Here is a 27,932-nt window from a genome sequence, read left to right as displayed (position 1 = left end):
TGTTATGGTGCCAAAATGTTCATTAAGATCCAGATGGCTCTCGCGTAGATATCGAGAGCAACATTTGGGTCGCAATCTACAGGAGTACTCAAGATTTCGACATATGGCAAGGTTATTGACGAGAGAGATTGTCCTCCAGACTAGGAACATTACCTGTATTGTTCCAAGCGAGAATCTTTCACCCGACATCAATGCTTTTCCCAATACATTTATCATCCAGTTCGCTTCAAGATTGTATTATATCCAAGCTCCGTCAACCGAGTAACAACTCCCACTTACAAAGGAGCTCTCCGGACCAAGTAAGAAAACGACCACTTTTGCCACCTCCTCAGGCGTACCTTGACGGCGGAATGCAATAGGATCGTCAAACGGCGCATCAGAGGGGCGTCCTACGCGGTCCCAATGGGCTTGCATCATCCCAGTATAGATTGGTCCTGGAGCAACAGCATTGACGCGAACCTCCCGGTGGCCATTCTCCTTAGCAGCAACCCGGGTGAGGCCCAGGACCCCGTGTTTACTCGCCGCGTATGCACCATAGTTTGCCACGCCTAGTGTTTGTCAGACCATCGATCAGGAGTCATAAGAGTACAGTACAAGCTCACCAGTCGTCGCATGGATGGACGCCATATTGACAATCGAGCCACCATCCTCAATTTGCTTGAGCTCTGCCCTCAGACACTACATCACCCCAGTCAGATTTACGCCGATGATTGTGTCCCATTCATCATCGTCCAGATCCGCCACTGCTTTGACTCCGTGGTCCTTCCCAATGACGCCGGCAATGTTGGCTGCCCCATCGAGCCGGTGATATGTATTCTTGATACTGGCAATCCAGTCCGTTACTTGTTGCTTGTTTGAGACATCAACTTTGTTAACCATGAACTGCACAGATGGTGTTTTGGAGGCGAAATATGATTCAGCTTCGTTGAGGGCATCTTGGTTCACGTCGGCAATGCAGACTGTCCCCCCACGTTCTGGGATCAACTTGGCTGTTGCAAGGCCGATGCCGCTTGCACCGCCTGTTATAACGTATACTTTTCCTTGAAGTGACATCTCAAACTAATTCTAGGGATAGGAAGCTATAGGCAAGCATTTTGATAGCATGTTGTACGTGTTTATCTAGCTCCAGCTCCCAGATCCAGCATATGCAGTAGCCCGGACAACATCTAGTCAAATGAGGGGTTTCCGACAGAACAAGAAACTCAGGTCCAACATTGGACAAGACAATTTCAAGACGCCAAGGTGCAAAAGGGCGCATAGAGACGTTGACTCCCAAGTCTCAGGACATTTTCCTTGATGGAAGTAACCAAATGAAGGTTTAGTTGACATGGAATCTGTCTCTCCCGCGACTCGCGATATGCTTCGACTACCACGCCAAATTTCAGGCGACGGATGGCTCCGAAGATCCGGTAGAATGGATGTCACCCATGTCTATGACCGGTGCAAGAAGTAAGGAGCGCTTCCTGGCTGTAGGTAGTTTCTGTCTTACTGACAATGTTCTAGAAGAAAAGTTCGAGGCGCTGGCCAGCGTGCTTGCATAGAGGCAGACGTAATGGCTTCTACTAACTACGTACTACGCTAGGCTGCTAAAATTGGCAGCACTGAGCCCCCTCCGCCACAATCTCCAGCCACGATGGCGGGGCACATAAAATACCACTAGACTCTAGGTACAAAACAAACCGCCGGCCGGCTGAGCAAACCGAGCCGAGAGTTCCGTGGTTTGTATCGGTCTGGTACCGACATGCTGCTCTGTAGTATGCCCTTTCTGAGTTCTGGGAATGGATGCATTGTTTACTCCGTACAAATATTTGGTGGCGTACCATCTCCTCAAATGGTGTGCCCTGCTCTGTGACTAGCCAACTTATTATTCGTTACTTGGCGCAAGCACGAGGAGGGGCTGAGGGGTCTGGTTCGTGCTGTCTGTGGTGTCATGGTATGTAATATGTGTTATTTATTAGTATTTATTAGTATTTAATAGTATTAATACTACTACGAGTATATATTACTGCGTCCTCGTATTGATGGAGGTGGGTAACATGCGTCATTAGTCTCATTACGTAGTTACACAGATGACCCCAGAGAGGCTATGGTTCAGCCAAATCTCTTCTACTCCGTAGTACGTACGGACGAACAGAGTATTGATAGAGTACTCTGTAATGGCGCAAGCAAGCCCTGTGGCCTCTAGACGGTAGCTTAGTTTGAGACTAACAATTCGTGTGGTTCGCCTTTTCAGCTGATGCCCGCCGGACCTGATGACTGGAAGCCCTTCCAGGGTCCCGAGGACAAACTTATATAAGACCCTCCTGCCCTACCCATAACCCCGCTCTCAGCACAAATAAATCCCTCGAACTCATTTCACCTTCAAAGTCATCCTTATTCTCAACCGCTTTCCATCGATTTATCAAACCGAATACCCATATACATCAAAATGTCCGACTACAACCAATACAACAACCAGCAGTACGGCCACCAAGGTGGCAACTACTACAACGACCAGCAACAAGGTGGCTACCCACCCCAACACGGCGGTTACGGCCAGGAGCAGCACGGTGGTCAACAGCAGCCCCAATATGGCCAGCAGCCTCAGTACGGCCAGGACGGTCAGCAGTACAACCACCAGCAACAGGGATACGGTCAGCAGGACTACAACCAGCAAGGATATGGCCAGCAGCCCGCCTACGGTGAGCAGAGCCACCAGCAGCAAGGTTATGGTCAGCAGGACTACAACCAGTCTGGACATGGTCAGGGCCAACAGCACCAGTATGGCCAGGATGGTCAGCAGTATGGTGACCGTCAGGGGTGAGTTACCTTTCACATAGATAAATGCACGTTGAAGCATATGTGTCTAACAGAATGACTAGATACGACCAATCTGCCCCCGGCGGCGCTCAAGATGGCGAGCGTGGTCTAGGCGGTGCCCTTGCTGGTGGTCTCGCCGGCGGTCTTGCCGGTCGCCAGGCAAACCACGGTATTCTGGGAACGATCGGTGGTGCCATCATGGGCAGCATCGCTGAAGACTTCATCAAGGACAAGAAACACAAGAACGACAACAACCCATACCAGGGTGGCCAGGGTGGTTCAGGAAGCTCCTTTGGAGGCTTTTTCGGCAAATAGATGTTCCAACACGACGGTATGGTCGATAGGATAATATTCTTTTAAGACTGTGACGGAGGTCTTTCTATGGTTTTTCTTTTTTTCTTCTTGCCCACGAACTGATCCGACTTTCCTTTGTCTATACGAAATGAGTTGGGCCTGGGATCGAGACTGGCGTTTTGGCTGTTTACTTTACTGTTATGAACATTGAATGATAATTGCGATCGCGGATGCATTTGCTGTCTGCAATATTTTTATCGAATTCCTTTCGTAAGAGTCAGAACTTGAAAGCGTAAACTCAAATATCAAATAGAGGGTGAATGACCATCTGGTAAGGAAGTCATGAGTGCAAATCCGAAGATCAGGATGGAAGTCTTGAGTTGGTCAGGTCCGTCAGGAAAACAACAACAGACAAAAATAGACTATTCCGTAAAAGGACAAGCCTTGAGCCACTCTCGGCGAACCACAGGTCGAGTACACATGGGCCACTTCCTAATAAGGCTAGTCAGAATCGGCCAAATCATTTTCGCAAAGGGAACTTTCCACTCCGACGATGAAGCATCCAACATAACTACAGACAACGATTGACACCATGATCATACGGCAATTTGGTCTGCGGCAGGGTTAGTAAATTTACAAGGATATCCTTTCCTCCCGTTGATATAGTCTAATTGATTGTCAGGCCGCAATGTCTCTCAAGCCTCCCGAAGACTTCTCCGATTCTCGTCCACTGAAACAACAACGCCAACGACGACGACGACGACCACCACCACCACCACGACAATAACTGCAGAAGAGGCATTACCCTTGGGACAAGATGTCCAATTGAGCTCTGCCGTAACAGAAACCGTCGCAGTATCCAGCATTTCAACCAAACCTCGTCCTCTGAACGCCCGCAAAGCTTTCATACAAGCTGCCCGACAACGTAAACCCATCTCTACCATCAATCAATTCATATCTGACTAACTCTTCCGGGTGGTTGATGACAGGCCAAAAACAAAAATCCATCGGCACAACAATCTCTCAAACCTACGACCCAAACCACCTCCTCAAATCACCCCCCAAACCCTCCGAAGTCACTCTCGAGCTCCTCCTCGCCTCCCAAACCCATTTGGGCCATACAACCTCACGCTGGAACCCACAAAACTCGCGCTACATCTTCGGTATCCGTGAAGGTGTGCACATTATCTCGCTAGATGTGACAGCCGCGTACCTCCGTCGAGCCGCCAAGGTAGTCGAAGAAGTCGCTCGACGCGGTGGCTTGATTCTCTTCGTAGGTACCCGGCCCGGTCAGAAGGAGTGTGTTGTTCGCGCCGCGGAGATGACGAAGGGGTATCACGTCTTCGAGCGCTGGATTCCGGGCAGTTTGACGAATGGACAACAGATTTTGGGAAACTGTGAAATCAAGGTCGTGAATGCGCTTGATCAGGAATTGACGGACTACAAGCAATATATTTCGACAACCACAAACGCCGATGCGGCAAGACCAGTCCTCAAACCAGATCTTGTCATTTGTCTCAACCCGGTTGAGAATGAGGTGCTCTTGCATGAGTGCGGAATCCATAATATTCCTACAATCGGTGTCATAGATACCGACGCGGACCCTACACGGGTTACGTACCCGATCCCGGCGAATGATGATAGTCTTAGGAGTGTGCAGCTTATTGCCGGCGCGCTTGGTAGGGCCGGAGAGGAAGGCCAGAGATTGAGGTTGATGGAGGCTGCGAAGGGGAAGTTCACCTATACGCCTGTTAAGGAGAAGGATATCAAGCCTTCGACGGAGGGAGAGCAGTAACTGATTAACTTTCTTTTCATTATTTGTATGCATAAAATTCTTGTTGAGATCGGCTAGGTGCAGCGTGTATGAATATATTACTGTTTCTGTATCTTGTATTATTTCTCCTTTAGGGTCCATTCGAGCAATGGTCAAGATATTCTCTATGTAACTTTTATACGTCGCTCCTCCACCTCTAGCTCTTCACCACTCTCTATACTGTCTGAACAAGTCTAGATATTACTCAACCGATATACCCTCCGTCCCTTGGTATCAACACCAACGAACTTCAACGGCTGTCCCGAATCAGACAAAACAACATGCCTCTGATCCCCTACCGGCAAAACAACATCCAAATCCTTCCAAGCAGGGACATACTTGTTTGCGTCATCCCGCTCAAAGCCCACCGTGACCTTCTCGGCGGTCGAGGAATATCTAATCGTAAACGAAGACACACCCGCGTTCTGAGTATAGCCATCATCCTCGAGCCAAGTAGTCGAGAAAGTGTGACCGTGAGAACTACCCTTGGGAGGGAAGATTTCGATGCCGCGGTGGTCGTCGAGTTCGCTGATACCCCCTGCTGCATCGTCGATTTTGTCTTCGCCTGGCGTGCGTGTGACGACGCTCTTGCCAACCGGGACTGCGCCGCCGATGCGCGCGAGGAGCGGGATGCTATTTTGCCATTCGGATTTGATATCAACCCATTGCCCTGATGCCAAATACTCATATGGCGCGTTCAGGTTGACGTATCCATAGTCAAACCTGCCATCAGATTTCCGTGGCAGATAAACCTTTGCACTCGTCACACCCGGTTCATAGACACCGCCGACGAGCAGACTGTCTCCGAACCAGAATTGCTCTTCTCCTTCTTTCAGTTTTTTCGATGCCCATACCTCAGGGTCGGATTCATAGCCCCATCCGATCCAGCGTTGGGGTGGAGAGGCATATAGATGGCTTTCGAGGGCAAGCGAGTAAATGTATGGTAGAATTTCATAGCGGCGTTTGATGGTGTCTCGGATCAAGGGTGTGATTTCAGGGTACATCCATGGCTCGATGACATCGCCGAGCAAGTTGTCGGCAGGTGAGGTTTTGAAGCAGTTGATTGCGAAGCGAGGTGAATAAATGCCGATTTGAACCCAGCGGAGGAGCAGTTCGGGGGATGGTTGGGGGCCTGGACAGTTAGCTTTTTTTTATTCTATGATGGGAATTGGATGATGGACTTACCCTCAAAACCACCAATGTCGTGTCCATAACAGTGCAGGAGTGAGAAGCCGGCATTCAACGACAATGCGTTGGCACCCTTTAGATTCTCCCAGCTGGTAACGTCGTCACCGCTCCAAGAGCTGGCAGCATACCTCAGCGTTCCAGCAGTTGCACTTCTAGTCAGAACAAACGGCCTCATATTCGGCCTCAAATCAACCAGAGCGTCATGAGAAGCTTTCCCCATAAGCTCAGTATGCATATTCCGTCCCCAGAGACCGACTAAATTAGGAGCATCTGCGCGTTGTCCAATCTTGACATCTCTATTATCCAATTTCAACCTCCAGTCATCGTTGGGAAGGGTGTATTCGTTATTATCGTTCCAGATTCCATCAATACCTGCATTGGCCAGTTTCTGCACTCCTTCAAACCACCATTTGAACCCATCATGCGAAGAGAAATCGATATGGCAGCCCTCGGCACCTTCACCTCCACCGGCACTCCATACATCCATATACCCCGGTAGGTTTGTGTCAGGATCAGTGAAAAGAGCATTGGCCTGTTTCAGCTTTCCAAAGTCCGGATGCGACGAGAGAACAAACGGCTTGATATTAGACAACAACCTTAGCCCCGCAGCATGCATTTGAGAAGTCCACTTTTTCGGGTCTGGGAATCGTTTAGGGTGCCAGGTGAAAACAGTTCGGAGACTGGGATTACCATCACTAAACGAATATCCCGAACTCATCTGATGAGCCGAGCAGGGGATATCGTGGTGTTTGAGCTTAGCTGCAAAGTCGAGCAGTGCCTGATCGGGCAACATGGTGTATTTATAGCCACCAGAGATGTATCCGTATGCCCATCGAGGGGGCAACAGAGGGAATCCGGCGAGTTCCGCATATGTGCGAACGACGTCTTTCAATGTCTTCCCCACGATAAAGTACTCCTCCAAACCGCCATAGTCCTGACGATACACCTTGTACGCTCCGTACAGACCATCGAGTTCAGAGCCAACGCTCCATGTGCCTCTAGAATAGGAAGAAGAGAAAATCGCAACAACGCCCTCGCTAGTAGCTTTGATCAGAAGCGGGATGTGTTTATACAAAGGATCGGTGCGGTAGACATCATAACCAAATGTGTCGGACGCAGACAGGATGAAGTTTCGGTTCGTCAGGTCCATAGGAGCTGGTTTTTCGCCTAGACCGACGTGGAGAGCTTCCCTGTCAAGGATACTGTAGTGAGACACGCCGCTTGAGTCGGCGACATAAGAACGACCCGGCAAGTCGCGATGGAGTGGTTGCTTGGATCCAGACCAGGACAGAGAGACGACGGGTGTGCTTTTCCATTCTACGGCAGCTGCCACCCCGCCGATTTCGGTGGTTGCGGAGGAACCGGTGGTGCTGAACGAAGAAGATAATGAAGCATCTTTCGTAGGCTCAGGGACACTGGGATATGGAGGCAGTGGATGAGCGTGGGAAGTAAATCTCACGCGGAACAGGTTTGGGCGGACAGCTTCAAAGGTGAAATCGAAGCTTTGTTTTCCGCCGACTGACCGAAGAGCAAGGGTTGAATCGTTGCCACCTTTCGACAACTCGTATTTCTTGGGGACGAATTCTCGTTGAGGCATGTTGGCGTGTAATTGAATATGAGAAGCAGTTCAAGCAGACACGAGTCTAGAGAACGAGAAAGGAAGACAATGTGGGAATGATCATCTTTTCAATCAGCCAATGCACCCCACCACGTGCACTGTCCAGACCGTGAGAGGGAAGGAGTTCCCTCCGTAGATGCAGAGAGCTGACTGCCCCATTGGGACAAGCCGTGGTCCAAAGGAGAATCTGGGGGTTGTGCACGTAATGTGCAGGTCTGGAGTCTCCGCATTGCCCCCCGAAGAAAGTGGGATGGCTCCATTCTGTCGGTTATTGCGTGTCGGTTATTGAATTTGCCTTTACTGCTTTCTTCATACTGGGACGAATTCTGAAGTTTGATTTTGTATGATGCGTGATTATTCCACAAATAAGCTCAGCTGGTCATGCAATTGGTTCCAGGGTTGCGTGTACCAGATTATTGTTGAGTTGTTTCTGCAGACAAGGATGCTCAACCTAGCTCAGAGATCGCCACTAGATCAGCCACTAAATAGAAAGAATTCAGAATCATTTCCCAATTCGAAAAGGGCCAACCCTTGCTGGAGAAGTTCTCAGAAGATCGATTATTACTCCTATGATGATGCGTCATGGCCTAATGCCCTCTCTGCCTTCAGGCACGAGTTGGTGGAGCTGTTTTGACAGCTTGTAACTATGTAGTATTATTAATAATAATAATAACCTTACCCTTCGGGGCACCAGCCCGTTTCGTTTTCCATCATTTTGTGCGAGATCTTCGACTGCCTCTCTTTGCAGACAATGGGAAGTGGTCTCTGAAAATTTGCTTGGCTCAACTCCATCTTGGCGACACCTATGTGAGATTAATTGGACTCAAAATGCGATCCTATAACAAAGTGATGAGATAAGACGCTAGGGTAGAAGCACTGAATAACCCCGGCCACACGAGATGAGCGACCCATGTGTGAGCCCTGAGCGAGCCGGGCTGGCCTAACCATGGATCGAGAAACTCTCCTTGTGAGCACGAAGTAGAGAATTCGTAAAAAGACTACGGCCCACCAAAAAAAAAAAAAAAAAAAAAAAATCAGTTGGCAAAACAAGAGTCGCCTCTTCATATGGTATCTTTATTTATCTCTATAGTCATAGTCTAACCCATAGCTCTCATCACCAACTCGACGCTGTTATATGATTAGCAAAAATCCCTCATGTAGAGTAGAACAGACTTACGTAGCAAATGTACCGGCCGAAACTGGCATGGCCCTGAGTAGCGTAGGTCCAAGACCCTTCCAGAAACCCGCATATCCTTCAGCCGCGAGGGTCTTCTTGAAACAATCCGACATGCTCTTGTACTTTTGCTCGACACCAAAGCCGTCAGTCTGCATCTTGCTCTTGATGACATCAAATGGATAGCTGAATATCCACAGTGCTTCACCAGCAAGACCACCGTAGGTGGCAACTTTGAGACTGGAGATTTCCTCTCGCTTGATGTTGTTGCGTTTGGCGTCTTGGTTCATCAGATATTCAAAGGTCAAAAACCACATTCCGTAGGCTTGCGCTTCACGGAAGATAGTCACGACCTCGCCGCGGTACAGACCACGGAGGACGCCGTTGTGAGCGGAAATTTTGCGCACGCAGTCGATGGGACCACTGTACAATCGTCCAGCACCATGTGGTTGTGCTTGTAGTCGAATACGGACATGTTCGATGGGTCCGGAAATGACAGAATTAACGACACCAGCGAAGGCACCGGCAAGGTAGTACTGTGCGTAAGAAAGACCGGGGTTGAGAGGGGACTTTTTCAAGTTTTGCTCTTCGAAATATCTTCTTGCTTGGTGGAAGGCACCAAATTGAACGCTCACCTGGTTTCAATCAGGATGACGCTAGTAATAAACCTGTGGAGAGACTTACACAAGCTCCAATTCCAATCAAAGGGGTCAAAGTACCCTTGTAAAAGGCGAGAGGGCCTTCATTCTTGAGAATCTGCTTCGCGCAGTCCAGAGCGCTAGAATATTGAGAGGTTGTCTGTAGGCGGACCTTGACAATATCTATTCAAGAACAGTGCCAATCAGAAACGGGCCCATCCAAGGATGTTCCAAGTCAGTCTACATACCGAAAGGTTGACCTGTAAAAGCAGTTAGTTGAATGCATCAAACCAGATCGATTAGGGCTCGGATGTATTATAACAATTGGCACATTTTTGTCGATACATTCTTGCCAATGAATTAAGATATGCAAACGTCAAAAGCAACAACAGAACAAAGCAAAAGAACACATCTAGAAAGTGTAGCACATAAACACTCACCTAGCAACACCTGTGTTATACCGCCCGAAGCACCGGCGAACAAGTCCTTCGCCGTGCGCACCCAACCCGCACTGAGCTCCTGCTCAACCTTTTCTAAGTCTGCCATGGCCGGAGTGTAAGAATAATTGAACCGAGTAGGCCAATGGCTTTTCTCTCACGCCGAACGATATTCCGTGTCGGTTGTGCGAAAGAATATAAAAGTGAGTCCTGGAGAGGGCTTTATCTCTTCGTTCCCCGATTGCGCAATCTGTTTCTGCGGTCTGATTGGCCCGGTGCGCCGTATCACGTGACAAAGAGTGCCAAGCCCGCGGAAAGCGGTCGGGGAAAAAGAGAAAAGGAAGCAGCAACCGACCAAACTAAACATGCCGGACTGATCGAATGTTTACGGACTGGCGGACCCTCACCAGAGGTCACCACCATGCACAGAAGAGTCTTTCGACGGGTGAGTGCTTCAATTCCGGTCGCTCCACCGATGCCTCCTGAATAATGCTAATCAATTCTTTCTCGGAAGATATGTCGGTGCCCGTCCATCGACTCGGTATATCCCGCAACTCGGCGAAACTGTCGTGAATTCCACATATCTTCATCATGTCTCCAGGGCGAAAACCAAGCTCCAGCCAGTACCGGCGAAAAAGAAGGCAGCTCTGCGTCATCACAATCCACATCTCGTCCATTGTTCAAACCGAAGATTGGTGGCGCATGGGGTGCGAAGCTTTCAATATCCCGAGCTCCAGCTACTCTTACGGCTGCTGAGTTGGCGAGTAGAAATGCCCTTAAAGCAGCTACTCCTCCTCCGCCACCTCCAGAATCACCGAAACCCAAAGAGAACACACTTCTCGTTTCGCGAACACCTGTCTCTGGACGAACTCCATGGAGAAATTCGAAACCATCAACTGCTCGCGTTCCAGCTGGCCTTACAGCCGCCGAATTGGCTAGTAGAGACGCCATAAAAGCAGATACTCCGCCGCCGTCAGAACTTTCGAATCGCGAGAATTTTATTGTACCTGTCGCACGAGCACCACTTTGGGTTTGTCCCACATGTCACTATCCCAGTTGTGTCGGATCAGACCCCTTTTGCCCCAGATGTCGATCACCCAATCCTAACCCGCCTCAGCCGCCCAAGGTCAACCCCAGAACACTCGGAGAGAATGTTATGAATAAATGGCGAAAGAATAACGTCCAGTCACGAAAAAGGGGGGACACTGTCAGGGTGAAAAGAGTTGCGTCCGAGTCCTCGGGAGAACTTCGACCGATTGAAGAAAAGGAAGAATTGATTGAAGCTCAAATACAAGTCGAACAACGTTCTGTTGTTCAGGACGAGACCAAAAGCGCCGAGCCTGCGGGAGAGACGAAAGAACAGTCCGCCAAAGAGGAAAAACAGAATATTAACGATTTTGACAAATGGTTAGCGTCTTTAGAAGAACTCAAGAAGGCGGAAGAACTACAGAGAGGCCAGCAAGCTCAACGATTCGATAGGGCCAAGGCCGCAAAGAAGGGTCGATCTCGTGACGGCGAGGAGGACGAGTACGACCCCGAGGAAAGACAAAAACGGAGGGAAAAGCGGAAACAAAAGCAAAAACCTATAGAGGTTGTTGAACCGCAACGGAGTCCATTGTTTCTTCCCGAGTTCATCAGTGTTGGTAATCTTGCCGATGTCCTAGGCGTGCGGCAGGCCGAATTTATTGATCACTTGGAGGATATTGGGTTTGAAGGAGTGGTATACAGTCATGTGCTAGATGCAGAAACGGCCGGTCTTATTGCAGAAGAGTACAATTTCGAGCCCATTTTCGAGACAAGCGAGCAAGATCTGGTTGCCGCCCCCGAGCCTGAAGATAAATCCCACCTTCCACAGCGGCCACCGGTGGTGACTATCATGGGCCATGTTGACCACGGTAAAACCACGCTTTTGGACTGGCTCCGGAAATCATCTGTCGCTGCTACTGAACATGGTGGTATCACGCAACATATCGGTGCTTTCTCTGTGGTTATGCCTTCTGGAAAATCCATCACTTTCCTGGATACGCCTGGCCACGCTGCCTTTTTAGATATGCGCCGGAGAGGTGCTGATTTGACAGATATTGTTGTCTTGGTAGTCGCTGCAGACGATAGTGTTAAACCACAAACCATTGAGGCTATCAAACATGCCAAGCAAGCCAATGTACCGATCATTGTCGCCATCAACAAAATGGACAAGGAAGGTGTGAATCCTGAAAGAGTCAAGCAAGATTTGGCTCGGCATAGTGTTGACGTGGAGGATTACGGTGGAGATGTTCAAGCTATTCCTGTTAGCGGCAAGACTGGACTGGGCATGCTTGATCTCGAAGAGGCGATTGTGACACTTTCAGAACTGCTGGATCATCGCGCTGATGCTGAAGGCAACGCTGAGGGTTGGGTAGTTGAGGCGACTACGAAAAAGGCCGGACGAGTTGCCACTGTTTTGGTTAAGCGCGGTACAGTGCGTCCAGGCGATATTCTTGTTGCTGGTACTACTTGGACTCGTATCAAGACTTTGAAAAACGAAGCTGGTACTCTGATTGAGGAGGCCACTCCTGGAATGCCTGTTGAAATTGATGGATGGCGAGAGCAGCCAGAAGCTGGTTCCGAGGTCTTACAAGCCCCTAGCGAGCAACGTGCCAAGGACGTCGTTGATTACCGCCTGGAACGTTCAGATATCAAGAAGCTAGGCGAGGACACGGCCGCAATCAACGTGAGTCGTAAGGAAACTCTCGAACAACGACGCCGATCTGGCGATGAAGAAACCGCCGGAAGCACAGAGACACCAACCGGTCCTAAGAAAGTCAACTTTATCGTCAAAGCCGATGTATCCGGCTCTGTCGAAGCCGTCGTCAACTTCGTCAGTGGAGTCGGCAACAACGAAGTTATTCCACACATTCTTCGGTCAGGAGTCGGACAAGTCAGCGAATTCGACATTAAACACGCCGCAACTTCTGAGGCCAGCATTATCAACTTTAATTCTGCCGTTGACCCTATGATATCGCGCATGGCCGAAGCCCAGGGTGTCAGCTTGATGAACCATAATATCATTTATGAATTAATTGACGACGTCAAGGCAAAACTGAGTGAATATCTCCCACCGAATATTACCTATCGTGTAACCGGCGAGGCCGAAATCACGCAACAATTTGAGATTACCCTCAAGGGCCGAAACAAGACTTTGATTGCGGGTTGCAAAGTCCGTAATGGTGTTATCAGTCGAGGAAAGAAAGTGCGTGTTATGCGGAATAAGGAGATTATTTACGAAGGTAAGCCACTACTAGCTCCTGCAACCTCTCATTCATTGAAACAAAATCTGACATTTTTTGATATTAGGCTCCCTCACATCCCTCCGCAACGTCAAAAAGGACGTCACAGAAATGCGCAAAGATACCGAATGCGGTCTCAGTTTCCAGGACTGGGTCGGGTTCCAAGTCGGCGATCATGTACAGTCTTATGAGGAAGTTGTTGAGAAGAGGTATCTTCATTAAGTCACGCCTCTCTTCTCAAATTCTTGTATACTAGCTTCCTTCTTCAAACCCCTGCTCCTTGTATTACTAAGTTCTTTGAGATATGTACGATTGTGGAAAATTTGGGAGATGCCTTAGTCTTCATTTTTGGATATTGTCATATGTTTGTTACTGCACATGCATGGTCAGGGCGTTACATCATCTAGGTACAAGAGAGCGATTTCTCTGTTTTATGAGACATAGCAAGCAAACAGCATTCAACCTCGTAAAGGGAACAGACAATCATCCAGCATCCATTATGTATCCGCAACCTCCATAGACAAATGTTTCTTCATTCTTAATCACTGTCACTATCGTCGTCATCAGTCGTGGTCTCCTCTTCGTCGCTCGTAGGGCCACGCAGATGTATACCATCTTTGACAGCCATACACGCCTCGTACGCTTCACGAGGGGTCATTGCGTGACGAAGAGGAGGAGGAGCAGCTGTTGCTGGGACAGTTGTGCTGGCACCCTCAACCCCATTTGCGGTGTTTCGCTTGCGATTGCCTGCGGTAGATTTGGGTGTTTTTGGTGCCTTTTGAGCGACTGTTGGCCTTTTCCTGGTTGCGGCTGTTGTTGCAGCCTTCTTTGTCTGTTTCCCAGTTACTTTGGCAGGCGCAGCTCGGGGTCCACGTTTCCCTTTTCCTTTATTCGTTGCTGCTGCTCCTTCTGCCTTTGACTTCTGACGGGAAGTGCCGTTTTTATCCGTCAAGTTCTCCGGAGCTGAAGCCGCGGTTGATTCCTCATCGTCAGGGGGACATGGAAGCTGATCAATGAGTCTGTAATTTGACTTCAATCTCTTGAGCGATTTTGCAGGTAGGCTATATGCTAGCCTCTGATCGCCCCAGAAGGGTTCAAAGGTATCTGTGTGCAGAATCTACTCTCATGTCAGCAATCCCGTCTGAAAAGGAAATGGTCTATCGTACCATGCTTGTACAAGACACCTTGTGCTTCGTTGGCAGATCTGGATCCTCATTGATCACGCGGATGATATCAAGCTCGATTTTGACGCGACTGATCTTATCCCTATTGTCTGTTGCGATGTACTCTTCGATGACTTTGGCGGCATGAGTGGCATAGATGTGCGCGAAGAGATGTGGTCTGTCGATGGACTGGTGTTTTACATAGACTGCATGAGCATAACAGTAGGCTGGCTGGTGGTTTGGAGAAACTTACGTTGGGTTTGTCGTCAGAGTCAGCCATCTTATGTTAGGTTTGACGATTGTCAGTCCCAAAGTGAAGTTGTCTGAACTACTTTCAGGATTAGGTGAAGGGGATTGTAGAGACAGATAGATACATATCTGATCTAAAAAGCCTTGCGAAAGATGAGATAAAAACATTTTAAGGATAGCAGTCCTGCAGAGACAGAAAGAGGATGGAGGGAAGGAAGTGGTGTGCATTATTGATTGTGCACCTGCCTGAGGAGACATTTCTCACAACCGGGCGCACTCTCACTACGTAAGAGAAAATTCCCCCCCTGAATAACCATTTCACATATCCAACCATTCAGTGTTTGTTGCTGTCCATATCAAATCTTTATAATATGACCACATCAGAACAATGAACAATGACAACTCGAACTATCGAGCCTTCCAACGGACTCGTCCAACCCACTTCGCCCAATCCTGCACATCATACCTCTCCGTGATTCGATCAATAGTATAATACTCGCGCGCCAACTCTTCGTTGGTTGCCATCTTATGGACAAAGCTATGACAAGCGCGGCACAACCATGCAACACTATTCAGCATAAACTCCTCGTGCCAACCACGCTTGAGCGCTTTGGCGTGGACTTCGCGAGGGATGAGATGATGATACGATAGAGGAATCCAATCCCGCTCGCAGATCTCACAGGCTTCTGTTTTAGTTGTGGCCCATGCCGGGGGTGCTGCGGTTACGGATGTTATGTAGTCTGTGAGGACTGGGCGGAGAAAAGCTGCCGTTATGTCCATCGATTCTGGAAGGATGCCGTAGACGGAGAGCGATTCTGATACAGAGACTGGGATGGGTGCTGTTAGGGTCTCCATGTCGGCATCACTGAGTTCTGTGCCATTGCCATATTGTTTTGCTAGCGAGTCATCATTTTGGATTTTTGAATATGAGAGAGTCTGTAGAGTCTGAGGCAATGCATGAAAGACCTCAGAGGCAATGAACTATTCATGTTAGACTTGATTTCTGAACTATGGGCGGGAGGCATACATCAATGAAATCAGCCAGCTCCTCTGGATCTTGTTTCTCTAAACCAAAAGAGCTCCCTTCATCGTTACTGTCCTTCGCAGTCGTATCTCCTCGCTTCTTCCCCTTTAGCTTTCGTTTCTTGCGCGTCCCTTGAGACTTCTGCACTATCGCGCCTGAGACACATTCTCTAAAGATCTCATAATTATTCCCTCCGTCGCTCATTTAAGCATGTATAATGTTGATCAGCGAAAAGATACCAAGGCATGAACAAGGGCAGCGAAGAGAGAAGGGATGACGTTGTTATCTCGACAAGAACGAAACTTAAACCCCCACGCAGAAAGTGGGCGGGGTCATACATTTAACCAGAGACCACGACTCAACTCTACCATTAATTGACCATATAGATGTGGATTTAACAGTCATTATGGCTCACTCAGCTGTCATTGCGTTTGATCTTTACGGTACTCTGCTATCGACAGAGTCGATCTCTACGCGATTGACTGAGATTATCGGATCGCAGGAAAAAGGGGCGCAGATTGCGGCATCATGGAGAAAGTATCAGTTGGAATATTCATGGAGATTGACGTGCATGGGTATGTTCCAGGCACTCAGAACTATTGGCATCATTGCGGAACATTAGCTGACCATGGCAGGATCCTACGATAATTTCTTCAACATCACCCGCAATGCATTGAAACATGCACTCTCTGAGGCGGCGATTGAACTGGAGGACGAACAGATCAAGCAACTAATGGACGAATACGACCATCTATCTACGTTCCCGGACGTGACACCGGCTCTACAGAACCTAAACTCCAGACCAGACATCAAATCCGTCATTTTCTCCAACGGCACCAAGGAGATGGTCTCCAACTCCGTACTTCGCTCCCAAAGCCTCTCGCCTCATGCAGCTCTCTTCGCGGACCTGGTTACGGTAGACGCTGTTCAAAAGTTCAAGCCGGCACCGGAGGTCTATCAGCACCTGGCGACAAGCACAGGCGCAGAAATGGAGGATATATGGCTCGTTACTGCGAATCCATTCGATGTTGTGGGCGCTACGAAATGCGGCGTCAAAGCTGCTTGGCTCGATCGCAACGGCAGGGGATGGGAGGATGCTGCGGCACCGGCGTTGCGACCACGGATTATTGGGCAGAGTCTAGATGAGGTTATCAAGGCAATACTGAACAATCTTAGCAAGTAGACGTCAACCAATTTTGGCAATAGACATCACGATCAAAATCAGGCATGTCGCGCTGTATGTATTTCCAAAATCCTCCACGCTTAAAGGAAGTTTCGGGGTAAGTAGCAACGCTCGATTTTCTTCTGCCCTTCCATTTCCCCTCTAGTGATATTCCATGAGAGCAAATGTGGAATCCAGAGTGAATAGGAAGGGGTGATTGTTTTATGAATGATTGAAGAAGAAAAAGAAGGGAAGGAAGGAAGAAAATCTTGACGGGTATTTATTATGTGCGCTTATCGATAAGCGGCTAGCTTCAATTCGGCCGATGTTTAGACTGTTTGTACGTACATAGATGCAAGAGATGCAACATGGACGAAGGAATCCGTTTAGCATTTTGCAGCTATTCCATAAATTATGCTCTATCCCACAGTTTTCGTTAAATCTAATCTTTACCTCTGTTGGCTTGTATGCTAAATCAACTCGGTGCGGCCTAGCTAATCTTCCTCACTTGTCAATCCGCAACCATCTTCCCTAACTCAGGCTAGAACAACATCAGCCCTTCCTTGATAATTGAAGAAGAGTCAATTCCCACTCACAGACTTGAAAAGTTCTATCCAGTCTGTATCGATTCAAGTCTTCAACAACCGATACCAAGGAGTCGGCAAGCGAACTAACTAACTATGTCGCGGCTTACTGTAAGCCTGATAATGCCTGCCCAATTCGGCCTAGTTTAATTTCTTTGTAGCCTGAGGCACCAACCTCGGTAGGCAATATTATTGCTTCAAGATTCCAGTAACCTGAGAGCTGGAATACCAACTCTCTTCGAGCACAATCATTGCCATTTAGCTACACCGTACACTTTCAAAATGCCAGGGTCGCCAAGGCTACGCAACGCGACATGGTTGCACCCTCTTAGAGTCAGTTGAACCGTCTATAAAAAAGACAAGCAAGCTAACTTGGAGCTCTCCAGGGTATCGTCTACTTCGCCTCGCGTCCCTTCCTATGGCCTCTTCTCCGCGGTCGCCTACTACCAATTTTCTTACTGTCCGGCTTCATATACACGCTTCTCTTCTTTTTCACCTACCTTCCTCAAGTCGCATTTCTCGCCATCTTCCAAGGCCACAGTGCCTGGGTAAACGGGGCATTCCTCGTCCTCGGCGAAGGATCTGCAATAGTTGCGTTGCTATTCGAAGCATTTTTCGTCGATGAGACTTTAGTAGACGTCTTCGATGCCGTGCTTATAAATGAAGGGTTTGAGGAAATGGTCAATAGAGAACGAGTCATCTACCCCGATGGCGCCAATCCCGTTCAAAGACTCGGAAAGCCGACTACAAGTGCGGTCTATGCGCCCTTTTCGTTCAGGCAGATAATTGAGTTTATCTTTTTGCTTCCGCTCAACTTTGTGCCTGTAGCTGGTGTGCCTATGTTTTTGATACTAACTGGATATCGCGCTGGCCCATTTCATCATTGGAGATATTTTCAGCTTTTGGGGTTTACCAAGGATAAACGGAAGCGATTCGTTCGCAATCGGCAGTTGAAATATACAGCGTGGGTCCTTTAGTCATTCTCGATAGAATTAGCTAACAGGATCGCTAGTTTTGGCACCGTGGCTATGATCTTACAGCTCATTCCCGTGCTTTCGATGTTGTTCCTGCTTACCACCGCTGCTGGGTCGGCTCTTTGGGCGGCGGAGATGGAGAAACACAGGGCATTCCTCGAGACGCACCGGTTTGAGAGGGGAGAACCTGAATATCATGACGATCCTGTATGATATATTACTTCGATAGATAACGTATATGAATGTATGAGAGTATGAAGTGATTTAAGTTCCGTATTGCATCTAGACCAGATCGGATTTTAGACCAATCTTCCCCCTTATTACGACACTTAGCGATTGCAAACCAAATTCAATTACCCTTTTATAAACACTAGCTATTTGAATGAAGCAAGGCACTTTTATATAACATGAAGCAATGACCAAGGTTGCGATTCGAATATACCAACACGTGACCGCGCGCCTCGTGTTCGCGGATGCTGACCGGAAGCTGTGAAAGTCTCCTGTCCAAAATTCAACCCAAATCAATGTCATCATGTCGGTTTTCAATGCGACTAGACCCTGTTCAATTGATTGATTGATGCCAGAAGGCGTTTTGTAGTATTATCATTTCTTTCATATAAAGATTGAGCACTCCGTTGTTGCCATTGTCACATCTTGCGTCACAACCGAGTCTTTCTCGGCCTTCAATGCCGATGGTTTGAACTGGACGGCAATAGTTGGCTGTTAAAAAAAAATTGACATCGTCAATTGACAGCACCTACTGCACTATCATTCTATTCACAAACGGATTTCGGCAACAATTGCGGTTTCATGGAGAACGCTACATAGCAAATCCTGGGGTATATCATGTAATGGATGGTAAAACCAGACTACAAAAAGCATGTGATGCATGCAACATCCGCAAAGTCAAGGTCAGATACCCTCTGTGTTTGAGTCCGTATAATCAATCTGACCAAGATACTGCAGTGTGACGAGGGTGGACCGCCGTGCCAGTCATGCATTGCTCTTGATATCCCGTGCACTTTTGACCGACCCAAGAAACGTCGTGGTCCACCAAACAAACATGCAGAGGCACTCAAGAAACAAAAAGCCGAATGCACAATAGCAGCACCGGCTTCTTCTTCTTCTTCTCCTCCAGCGACAGTAGCTCCATCTGTTCCGGCACTCTCGCCGACTCCAGCAAGCGCACCTCCCACTGCTCTCGCATCTTTCGCTGCTCCTACGACTATCACTGCAGGCGGGACCGGACCATCAGATACACCAATATCGAACCAGAAGATAATCCCGCTATCTGGCGAATCGATATGTCCGTTGCCGACACTTCAGCTATTAGTGGATGACTACTTTACTTTCATCCACCCTCTCGTCCCTGTTCCACACGAACCAACCTTTCGCGAAGCATTTGCGAGGCGAGAAGATCTGACCAATGGACGGTTTTTGGCATTGCTAGCTTCTGTAGTGGGCTCTTTGGTAGCCTCTTTCCCGCGGCGGCCGAGATTGCATCTGAGGACAGATTCTGCTGGGTCTTTATACTCGAATTCGATGGCTTTAGCGAAACGGTGTCATGACGTCGCAGTTCAAGCGCGAGGATTGGGATATCTTGACACAAGCACTACCGTTGACGACGCGACTATTAGTTATCACTTGTCGCTTTGTTCAAGCTACATCTATAATCCACAACGCAGTCGGTTGTACCTTGGCGAATGCATGACGATATTGCGCGTATACACTTTATATAAGCCTTCAAGACAAGGTGCGACTGATTCCGGTCAAATAGCTGTTGGATCACCGGTATCTGAACCTCGGGGTCAGTTCGACGATCTCAGTGAAACCACGGAGAATCTTCTTGTGCAGGAACAAGGGAGGCGGTTATTTTATGTATGTCTTGCTGGGTTGCAGACATTACATCAACTGGGCTCGGCGGATGGGAGGACATACATACCCCCTGAAACTCCGACGAATCGATATCCCCCTTTTCCTCTTGAGGTGGATGATGAGTATATCACTGCTAATCAAGTCACGCCGCAACCTACCGGCGTCGTGTCTCAGATCACGGGATTCAATGCCAATGTACGCATATTCCAGTGCTATAATCCGCTCTTGGCGCTAGAAATCGCTTTCCACGACAGCGAACTAGTAAGCTGGGAACGACAGAGACAGTTGATATGGGAGTCATTACAAAAAGCGAAAAGTGTCACCGCAAAATTACCTCCTGAACTTTCGCTAAACTACACACAGCAATTCTCCGAGCTCTCCTCTCCATCGGTTATAGGAGGCTGGCCTCCATCTTTTGGGGCGGGAACGACGAACCGTGACCAGGATCGTCGAAGGATACAGTATGAGATTCAAAAGGTCAACATATATATAAGTCAGCTGTCTACGAGATCATATCTTGTTGAGAAATACTGGACTCTGTTTGAGGGTCATATAAGGCTTCAAAGGGCAAAAGCTGGTGCAACCGATACTACACCAACTCTTCCGCCCTCCAACGTTGCTATGTCAGGTGAATCAACAACATCAACGCCAGATGCGGAGCTCCATGCGCAAACGGATCGTATTGGACAGACGATGAGGCAGGAACGTGGGCTCGTAATCAAGGATCTTCTATGTCTGCTGAAAAGCGTACAAGAGATCCATATCGAGCCCAACGGCGCCAGTTTCGTACGTACAGCCCTTGACTCTCAAAGGGATTATACTAATACTAACATTCAAACAGTGCCATAAAGTCCGCCAAATAGCCTCCACACTGCTCAGCCTACCCCAAGAAACGAGCACAACCCTACCCATAACCGTCGACCCCGTAACCGGCACACCAACGACCACAACCACAACCACAACAACACCGCCCACCGGACCACAACCCTTATCCACCAGCGACGCCGAAAAATATCTGCGCACATTCCTTAACATCCTCGTTCGACTCGAAGGTGTCGGCGTCACCGGTGGGGATCCACTACAATCCAACACTGTCACGGAGAACCTGAACATCAAACCCCACGATTTGGACATGAGCATCAACCCCGCTACCACCACCACCACCACCACCAATATCAATGCCACAATCCTGGACACCAACATGGATGCCGGCGGTAATCTGAGTAACGCCATAACGGCGACAACCCTGATCAACGACCCCTTGTTAGCTGCAGCGGCATACCCGTCCCCGAACCACAATGAAGCGTTCTTGCTACCGATGAGTTATACGGGTGATGGAGTGAGTAGTCAAGAAGAAGAGGAGATGAGACAATGGGCGAATTTGAAGGAGTTTCAGAAGACGTTTGTGGAGGACGGGGGGTTGTTGTATCCTATTTGATTGACCTCATTCGACAAGTACTTAATAAATACAAGAGGGAGTGACGGATGACTATATGCAAGGTTGTTGGTATATTAATGAGGTTCTATCTAAGTACATAGTCTAAATCAGTAATAACAGAAACAGACTGAATGTCAATAGGAGAAAGGATTGGTGACATGTATTAAGGAGTGGGAATTCTCCACAGAGATGGGTGCATACATATGTATACAATAGCTCAAGCTGGCTTTTCGACACGAAACATGGAAAGAAACACAAAATTCAAAATATGAAAGGGGGGGGGGGAAAGATTACATGTCCACAACCAATAATCAGAAGTATTAGCTACATCATAATCATGATGCGTGAGGATGTCCGAAAAAAAGAGCATTATCAGTAGCTTCAATCGAACGCATCCCTGCAACAGACGCAGGACTAGAACTGGGAATAGGAGTCTGCTTAGCCGTCACCGTCGTCGTAAGCATTTGGGTCTCTGTCGTCGTAACCTGTGGTCCAGGTATCGTCGTAGGCAGAAGTACCGTAACCACTGGCGGCGTATATGTGCTTATCTGCGTAGTTGTAACTGTGGTCGTAACTTCCTGGACACTTATTGATGTCACCGTTACTGTGGGAAGTGCTGCGGCATTATTAGCGACAGGCGTCGGAGTTGTAACGAACGGATTGGGTGCTGGCGCGACTCTATTCTGTGCAGGTTTTGTGGAAGGAGTCGGAGCCGTCACGGTTGCGTAGACAGTCGATGTAAAAGTCATCATTAGGGTAGTCGTTGGCTCTACTGATGTCTCCGTGGACACTAAAGTCTCCGTCAGGGTAGTCACCAACTCTGGTTTCGTGCTTATAGGGACAACGTTGGTGTCTGGCTCGTGTGCTGTACTTGTCGGGACTGGGGCGGGGACGAAAGTGGTTGATGTTGAACTTTCGATGGCGACCGATGGGATTGCGTGTGCACTTGCCTTTGGATGGTTGGTGCCGGCGTCTGAGATGGGCGGGACAGGTTTGATGGTGTTTTGGGGTTGTAAAGTACTGAAAGTTATTGGTATGACCACAGGGATGGTGGCTGACGTCACACTTGATCCTTTTCCTGCTCCTGCTCCTGCAATGGAAGGGGAGATAGAAGTAGGAATGACTGCTGCCGAGGGTAGGTGTGAGGTTCGCACTGTTGTTGTAGTCGATGGTTTGGATGTAGGTACAACGACCGTGGAAGGTGCACTATACCCCGTTGTTGTAGGCACAATGCTCGTGGGCGGAATCGCAGGTACAGAATCACTGTGCACAGTTCCTGCTGCAGCTGATGTTGCAGTCGAGAAGCCAGAAATTTCAGGCACTGCCGGGACTGATGAAGAATGAGCGGCAGACGGTCCTTGAGAAAGTGGTTTGACAGTTGAGGTCACAGACGGAAGGGACCATTGACTCGTCGCTGGATAACTGCTCATGATAGAGGTATCCGGAACGTGGGTCGAGATGGCGGATGAAGCAGCTGTGGGTAGTACTTTTGAAGAATGAGTTGTAAGACTCGTAGTTACTGCACTAGAGGCAACAGCTGGCTGAGAAGGTTGTAAAGGAGATCTAGTGGGTTTGACCACGATAGATGCTGCCGTCGCTGCTCCATGTGTTTCTATTCCCGTCCCTGACGTTTTATACGTATTAAGAATGGGACGAGTAGGAGTATGGGTCCTTGAGGTGTGGCTCGAAATAGCAGGTGCAGAAGATGGACCGGCTAGGATAGTGGTCGCGCTTGAGGCTTTGCTGCTTGGTGGTGCCAATGGTGTAGCCAAGGGTATGACTGAACCGACGTCAGAGGCCTTTGTTGGCGATGCTGTCGTCGCCGTTGTTGGTTGAGATGTAGGAACCGCAGGTGCGCTGGAAGACAGGATTATGGCGGAGCTTGGGCTAGTAGCAACTTGGGTCTGAATCTGCGGTGGTGATGAGCTTGTGACGAATGTCGAGGCCACGGCTGAAGACACAGCTGAAGACACAGGAGTAGAAGCCACAATTGTAGCTGGCGTGCTAGTCGTCAAAGCTGTACTCGGTAACTTGACCGTCCCTGCAGCGCCAGCAGTGCCTGATGCAGCCAGAGTTGTGGTTCCTGGAGCGCTCGAGTCGGCCTTGGTGGTCGGCTGGCTTGTCAGCTGGCTAGTAGGAACAGTTGCAGGTGGTGGACTAGTTGTAGGCGATGTAGCTGCCGTGTCTAGAGCATGAGATGTGCCAGCGGGGGGGATAGATGCTTCTGCGCTGGTCAAACTAGCAGGAGCTGTCGATGTAGGAAGAGTTGACGTAGCAGCAGATGTTGAAGGTGTCGATGTAGCCTCAGCTACAGACGAGACTGGTACAACTGAATTCTCTTGAACTGCACTAGACGACGCGCCAGACCGCTGACCATCTCTGCCTCTAAGATGCGGGATAAAGAGCGGTTTTCCACTGGAGACATCGCCGAGAGCTGTCAACAGTAGCACAAGTGATGGAAATGAAGCTGGTATCTTCATCTTGGAAAGGGCTAGGCCACGTGAAAGGTGGGAGAGTAAAAATCAACGCGCGACGGGTGCCACTCTGTATGTATGGACTCGAGAGACACAACGTAGCGAAACAATAAGAAGAGGGAACAAATTCCAAGATTTTCGTTGGGCCAGCCAATACGCAAGAAGTGATGAAGAAATCGCTTGACTGGGTGTGTGACTCGTGGCCACGATTGTAGTCAGAATAATAATGTAGCGTCAGAGAGGGATAAATTGCCGAAATCTATGCAGTTTTTGAAAGAATGAATTGTCACAATGTCAATAAATAAATAGAAGTAAAAAATATATATTCAGAAAGAATGACAATAGCCCTTGTACCAGCAGAGCTGACAAAGGCACGCTGAGAAGTGAGAGACTGGGCGTTCCAAGCGAAAGACAAACAAACGGACATGAAGAAAGAACCAAGAGACTGACATTGTCTGAGAGAAATTGACTAGATATGAGTATTTAAAGAGCATGATTCAGAATAGACGCGGCCATCATCACCAGACATCGTAAGCCGCATCATTGTTCTAGCCACGACAAGTCTGAAACAAAAAAAAAAAGGGTACTGTCGAAGGATGAATCATCATTGGACAGTCAGCAGAAAGGGACATGAAGCATTCGAGGACCGAGTATAGCTTCGTAGTAGCAAGTCGTATTCATAGCAATAGCAACCCTTAGTAATGATTCAGGTTGAGCGTGGGGCGGGCAATGATTGGGAAGGAGCGACGCAAAAGTCATAGAATGACGGAATGACAACCGCCTGCACGCAAGTGGGTCTAGTCGCATCTGCCGCCGGGATGGGTCCTCTCGGCTGGTTCCATTGGATGAACCGTTAGAGCCCCGATGTTTATGTCCATATAATCTCCGTGATTGGCTGGAATTTTTGATTGTGGAGCAGGTCTAGATTTGGGTAAATATAGTACGTCTAGCGGCTAGCCAATCAGAAGACGGTTTGCATGGATTCTTCAATCAAAGAGGCCGTTCTCTCCAGGAGGCTCGCAAGCCATTTAGACTGTAAGTTACTACGGAGTGTATGAGAACGTATTGTCGAGGAGTCAGGTGAGGAATGGCGATAGTCTGTCATTATCTGACTGGCCTAATAGACTCGAGTCTAGACTTATACATACATTCACTGACAGTACCTAGGTATAGACCGATTGATTTCATTCCGTATATATATATTGGATATATACACCAACAATCGCCAGAATCATCATTCATACCCTCCCCATACATAACTGCGTAATACGTACTACTAAACCTTCACCGTAAACACACCACTCACTCCCTCAAAAGCCGAAATACGACCCAATAGAGACTTTGAATCCCCATAATAATGCAACCGATACGAACCACTCTGCACCGGATTGGGGTTGCCAATCGCATAATAGCTATCCTCAATCTGCCAGGAAATAGTGACGCTACTATATCCGAGAAGAGTGTTCGTGCGTTGCCACTGATAGATCAGATTCCAGTCTGCGTCTGTGCGGACGGTTTCCCATGCCTTTGTCGTTGGATTGAGGAATTCCACGGCCGCGAATGTGCCTTCTTGGCGCAGGTTGTTGCGCGGGTTGGCGCCGACGAAGGTTGCGGTGATGGTGTCGCCGAGGCCATAAGTTTTTGTGTTGGGGGATGAGGCGGTGACCTTGCCAAAGGATTGGCCGATGGGTGCACCATCAGTTACGACCCCGGTTATAAAGTTCAAGGAGTTGTTGGTGTTGATAGGCGGGTTTGGTCCAGCGGGGATTGGGGCTAGTTGTGCTACGGCAGATTCACTTCCCAAGTATGGCAGATATGTTAGGGTAAGATTAATGTAGCCGGCTAACTCGTTCGGTCCGTATAACGTGGATGCACCTTCGTAGCGTTGGACGCCGTATTCTTCTTCGGTAGTGAGGTAGTGGGCGTATGTATTTGCTGGTGAGCCTAAGACGACGAGAGGGTCGGTAATCTCCAAAATCTTGGAAGATGCATTGAGAATTGCCTTCTTCCATCGTCGGCCAGACATAGTGGTGACTTCGCTAGGAGATACGATGATGATCAATTGTCCAATACGCAAAAGCTGAATGTCGACGATATTCGGCGCCCAAGCATACGGCAACTTTACTGCTCCAGCATCGAGGAGGATATTTTTCGGGGCTTGACATGCCTTTTGCTCGGCTGAGGGTGGGTGAATGAATGTCCGCGCAACCTGCCACACTGGGTTGCTATTGGCCGGTCCAGTGCCATTCTGGGTGAAATCGAACGCTCCAGGCCCATCACTTGTTCCAGCTGCAAAAGAGTATCCAAGTGCTGCATAGCAGGTAGTCAACGTCGATCCATTGAATGGTGATGGGAACTCGTATCCTGTAAAATCATGATACACATGGAACGATGAAACAGACGAACTACCGACAATCTTGGTTGCATTGGTATCCAACTGATCATAAAGTTCTTTGGCTGCCGTGTACTGTCGTCGACCAATCTCAAAACAACTCTTTGATCCGGCATCGTTCTCCATAAAGTATGGCCCTCGTGCGCGACAGAGTTCCGTCTTTCCATTACAGGTACTGTCCTCGAATTTGCAGGGCAGCCCGGTATCTTCACAGTAGGCGCCAAGCACATTAGGCGAAGTATCGCCGACGCTTGACTGGGAAAATCCAGCAATGAACCCATCCGCAAAGCGGGTATCGTTTGCGACACTGCGCTCAAACAGATATGCAGCAACACCCTTGTTGTCGCCTGCAGTGAGCGTATTGTTCTCATATAGCGAGGTGCCGTGGACTGAGAAGAAAGTCAACACGGCGAAGGTCTTGCTGTCAGATGTACGATCGAATCGCAACATGGTCATTGTCTTGTCTATGTCGTACTCATATTGAGCCCTCTCATCTTCCGGATTGGCGAGGTAGGCATATGGACTCCTGTTGATGTTGCCGTCTGGAATGTCTATAGTACCGTGACTCAACTGTCCCGGCGTAAGACTTATATGCGCTCGCTGAATAGACAACAGCGCACCGTCGACAATGGCCTGATAACTCTGTGGATTAAACCCGAGAGACGGAATCTGTGGCAAGAGATAATTCATCCACGCCCCAGGACCTGAGTGTGCATGTGTTCCGCTCAGGGCTATATTGTGCTCGCCATAACGGGCATATTCGCCGCCTAGATTTGCTAGACCCCGAAGCACGCCGTTTCGCACAGCGGTATCACCGGATTGAGCATCGAGCACGAGGTAGATGAATGTGTTGTTGGTATTACCTGGGTCGGCGATGATGAATGCTTTTGAATATATGCGCTGTCGCAGTCCTGTTCCGATTTGGCTGAGATTTGCGTATCCATTCAACGCGACCTCGACCACGGGTCTATATATATATATATTTTTTTTCAATTATTCACATTCAGGAACAGGTGGATGGGAGACATACCCTGTAATATCGGCTTTTCCAGCCCCTAGTAGGAAAACACTATCTTCTGCTCTTGACGCTTGTTGGAGAATAGGATGATTCGTTTTGAAGCGTGGGGCAGATTGGCCCAGGTCAATGCTCGCAATGATCTGCAAGAGCAGAAGCAATCCTAACGAAGCGCTCACCACCAGGCCGATCATGAAAACGGAGCGCGCCATCTCGGCAGCTATCCACTCCAGAGAGTGTGTATATACTACAGAGTATACTTATCCAACAACGACACTGCACATAAAACAGGTAATTGTCAAGGCCCAGGAAATTCCCTACATCAGTGGAAAGAAAGATTTCAAAGGGAGAAAAA

At 48.6% G+C, this 27,932-nt stretch overlaps 14 protein-coding genes across 14 annotated transcripts; 6 read left to right on the top strand and 8 right to left on the bottom strand.

Annotated features, from left to right (window-relative positions):
* Positions 1-2: 2 nt before the first annotated feature.
* Positions 3-627, bottom strand: EYB26_001077 (uncharacterized protein; the record flags this gene model as incomplete). Its single annotated transcript, XM_054260388.1, has 3 exons — positions 3-140; positions 280-548; positions 603-627. The coding sequence occupies 3 exons, from the start codon at positions 625-627 to the stop codon at positions 3-5; spliced, it is 432 nt and encodes a 143-aa protein (XP_054116363.1).
* Positions 628-678: 51 nt separating this feature from the next.
* EYB26_001076 (uncharacterized protein) lies at positions 679-1,053 on the bottom strand (the record flags this gene model as incomplete). Its single annotated transcript, XM_054260387.1, has 1 exon — positions 679-1,053. One exon carries the CDS (start codon positions 1,051-1,053, stop codon positions 679-681), a length of 375 nt encoding a protein of 124 aa, XP_054116362.1.
* Positions 1,054-2,428: 1,375 nt separating this feature from the next.
* Positions 2,429-3,114, top strand: EYB26_001075 (uncharacterized protein; the record flags this gene model as incomplete). The annotated part of the gene is made up of 2 exons (XM_054260386.1): positions 2,429-2,799; positions 2,862-3,114. The coding sequence occupies 2 exons, from the start codon at positions 2,429-2,431 to the stop codon at positions 3,112-3,114; spliced, it is 624 nt and encodes a 207-aa protein (XP_054116361.1).
* Positions 3,115-3,685: 571 nt separating this feature from the next.
* EYB26_001074 (uncharacterized protein) lies at positions 3,686-4,888 on the top strand (the record flags this gene model as incomplete). Its single annotated transcript, XM_054260385.1, has 3 exons — positions 3,686-3,716; positions 3,776-4,018; positions 4,083-4,888. 3 exons carry the CDS (start codon positions 3,686-3,688, stop codon positions 4,886-4,888), a joined length of 1,080 nt encoding a protein of 359 aa, XP_054116360.1.
* Positions 4,889-5,100: 212 nt separating this feature from the next.
* Positions 5,101-7,691, bottom strand: EYB26_001073 (uncharacterized protein; the record flags this gene model as incomplete). Its single annotated transcript, XM_054260384.1, has 2 exons — positions 5,101-6,038; positions 6,092-7,691. 2 exons carry the CDS (start codon positions 7,689-7,691, stop codon positions 5,101-5,103), a joined length of 2,538 nt encoding a protein of 845 aa, XP_054116359.1.
* Positions 7,692-8,809: 1,118 nt separating this feature from the next.
* EYB26_001072 (uncharacterized protein) lies at positions 8,810-10,070 on the bottom strand (the record flags this gene model as incomplete). Its single annotated transcript, XM_054260383.1, has 5 exons — positions 8,810-8,840; positions 8,890-9,521; positions 9,571-9,707; positions 9,773-9,784; positions 9,965-10,070. The coding sequence occupies 5 exons, from the start codon at positions 10,068-10,070 to the stop codon at positions 8,810-8,812; spliced, it is 918 nt and encodes a 305-aa protein (XP_054116358.1).
* Positions 10,071-10,382: 312 nt separating this feature from the next.
* On the top strand, positions 10,383-13,449 carry EYB26_001071 (uncharacterized protein; the record flags this gene model as incomplete). The annotated part of the gene is made up of 3 exons (XM_054260382.1): positions 10,383-10,406; positions 10,476-13,227; positions 13,295-13,449. 3 exons carry the CDS (start codon positions 10,383-10,385, stop codon positions 13,447-13,449), a joined length of 2,931 nt encoding a protein of 976 aa, XP_054116357.1.
* Positions 13,450-13,765: 316 nt separating this feature from the next.
* Positions 13,766-14,670, bottom strand: EYB26_001070 (uncharacterized protein; the record flags this gene model as incomplete). Its single annotated transcript, XM_054260381.1, has 3 exons — positions 13,766-14,344; positions 14,394-14,579; positions 14,644-14,670. 3 exons carry the CDS (start codon positions 14,668-14,670, stop codon positions 13,766-13,768), a joined length of 792 nt encoding a protein of 263 aa, XP_054116356.1.
* A 377-nt stretch (positions 14,671-15,047) lies between these two features.
* EYB26_001069 (uncharacterized protein) lies at positions 15,048-15,867 on the bottom strand (the record flags this gene model as incomplete). Its single annotated transcript, XM_054260380.1, has 2 exons — positions 15,048-15,620; positions 15,667-15,867. 2 exons carry the CDS (start codon positions 15,865-15,867, stop codon positions 15,048-15,050), a joined length of 774 nt encoding a protein of 257 aa, XP_054116355.1.
* A 202-nt stretch (positions 15,868-16,069) lies between these two features.
* Positions 16,070-16,846, top strand: EYB26_001068 (uncharacterized protein; the record flags this gene model as incomplete). The annotated part of the gene is made up of 2 exons (XM_054260379.1): positions 16,070-16,238; positions 16,299-16,846. The coding sequence occupies 2 exons, from the start codon at positions 16,070-16,072 to the stop codon at positions 16,844-16,846; spliced, it is 717 nt and encodes a 238-aa protein (XP_054116354.1).
* An 845-nt stretch (positions 16,847-17,691) lies between these two features.
* On the top strand, positions 17,692-18,596 carry EYB26_001067 (uncharacterized protein; the record flags this gene model as incomplete). The annotated part of the gene is made up of 3 exons (XM_054260378.1): positions 17,692-17,742; positions 17,796-18,373; positions 18,422-18,596. 3 exons carry the CDS (start codon positions 17,692-17,694, stop codon positions 18,594-18,596), a joined length of 804 nt encoding a protein of 267 aa, XP_054116353.1.
* A 638-nt stretch (positions 18,597-19,234) lies between these two features.
* Positions 19,235-21,696, top strand: EYB26_001066 (uncharacterized protein; the record flags this gene model as incomplete). The annotated part of the gene is made up of 3 exons (XM_054260377.1): positions 19,235-19,294; positions 19,350-21,044; positions 21,100-21,696. The coding sequence occupies 3 exons, from the start codon at positions 19,235-19,237 to the stop codon at positions 21,694-21,696; spliced, it is 2,352 nt and encodes a 783-aa protein (XP_054116352.1).
* Positions 21,697-22,031: 335 nt separating this feature from the next.
* On the bottom strand, positions 22,032-24,176 carry EYB26_001065 (uncharacterized protein; the record flags this gene model as incomplete). Its single annotated transcript, XM_054260376.1, has 1 exon — positions 22,032-24,176. The coding sequence occupies one exon, from the start codon at positions 24,174-24,176 to the stop codon at positions 22,032-22,034; it is 2,145 nt and encodes a 714-aa protein (XP_054116351.1).
* Positions 24,177-25,446: 1,270 nt separating this feature from the next.
* EYB26_001064 (uncharacterized protein) lies at positions 25,447-27,789 on the bottom strand (the record flags this gene model as incomplete). The annotated part of the gene is made up of 2 exons (XM_054260375.1): positions 25,447-27,529; positions 27,593-27,789. 2 exons carry the CDS (start codon positions 27,787-27,789, stop codon positions 25,447-25,449), a joined length of 2,280 nt encoding a protein of 759 aa, XP_054116350.1.
* Between the last annotated feature and the right edge of the window lie 143 nt (positions 27,790-27,932).

This window comes from Talaromyces marneffei, chromosome 1, assembly GCF_009556855.1.
Source record: "Talaromyces marneffei chromosome 1, complete sequence".
Taxonomy (NCBI): Eukaryota; Fungi; Ascomycota; class Eurotiomycetes; order Eurotiales; family Trichocomaceae; genus Talaromyces; species Talaromyces marneffei.
This window is presented reverse-complemented; position numbering and strand designations above follow the sequence as displayed.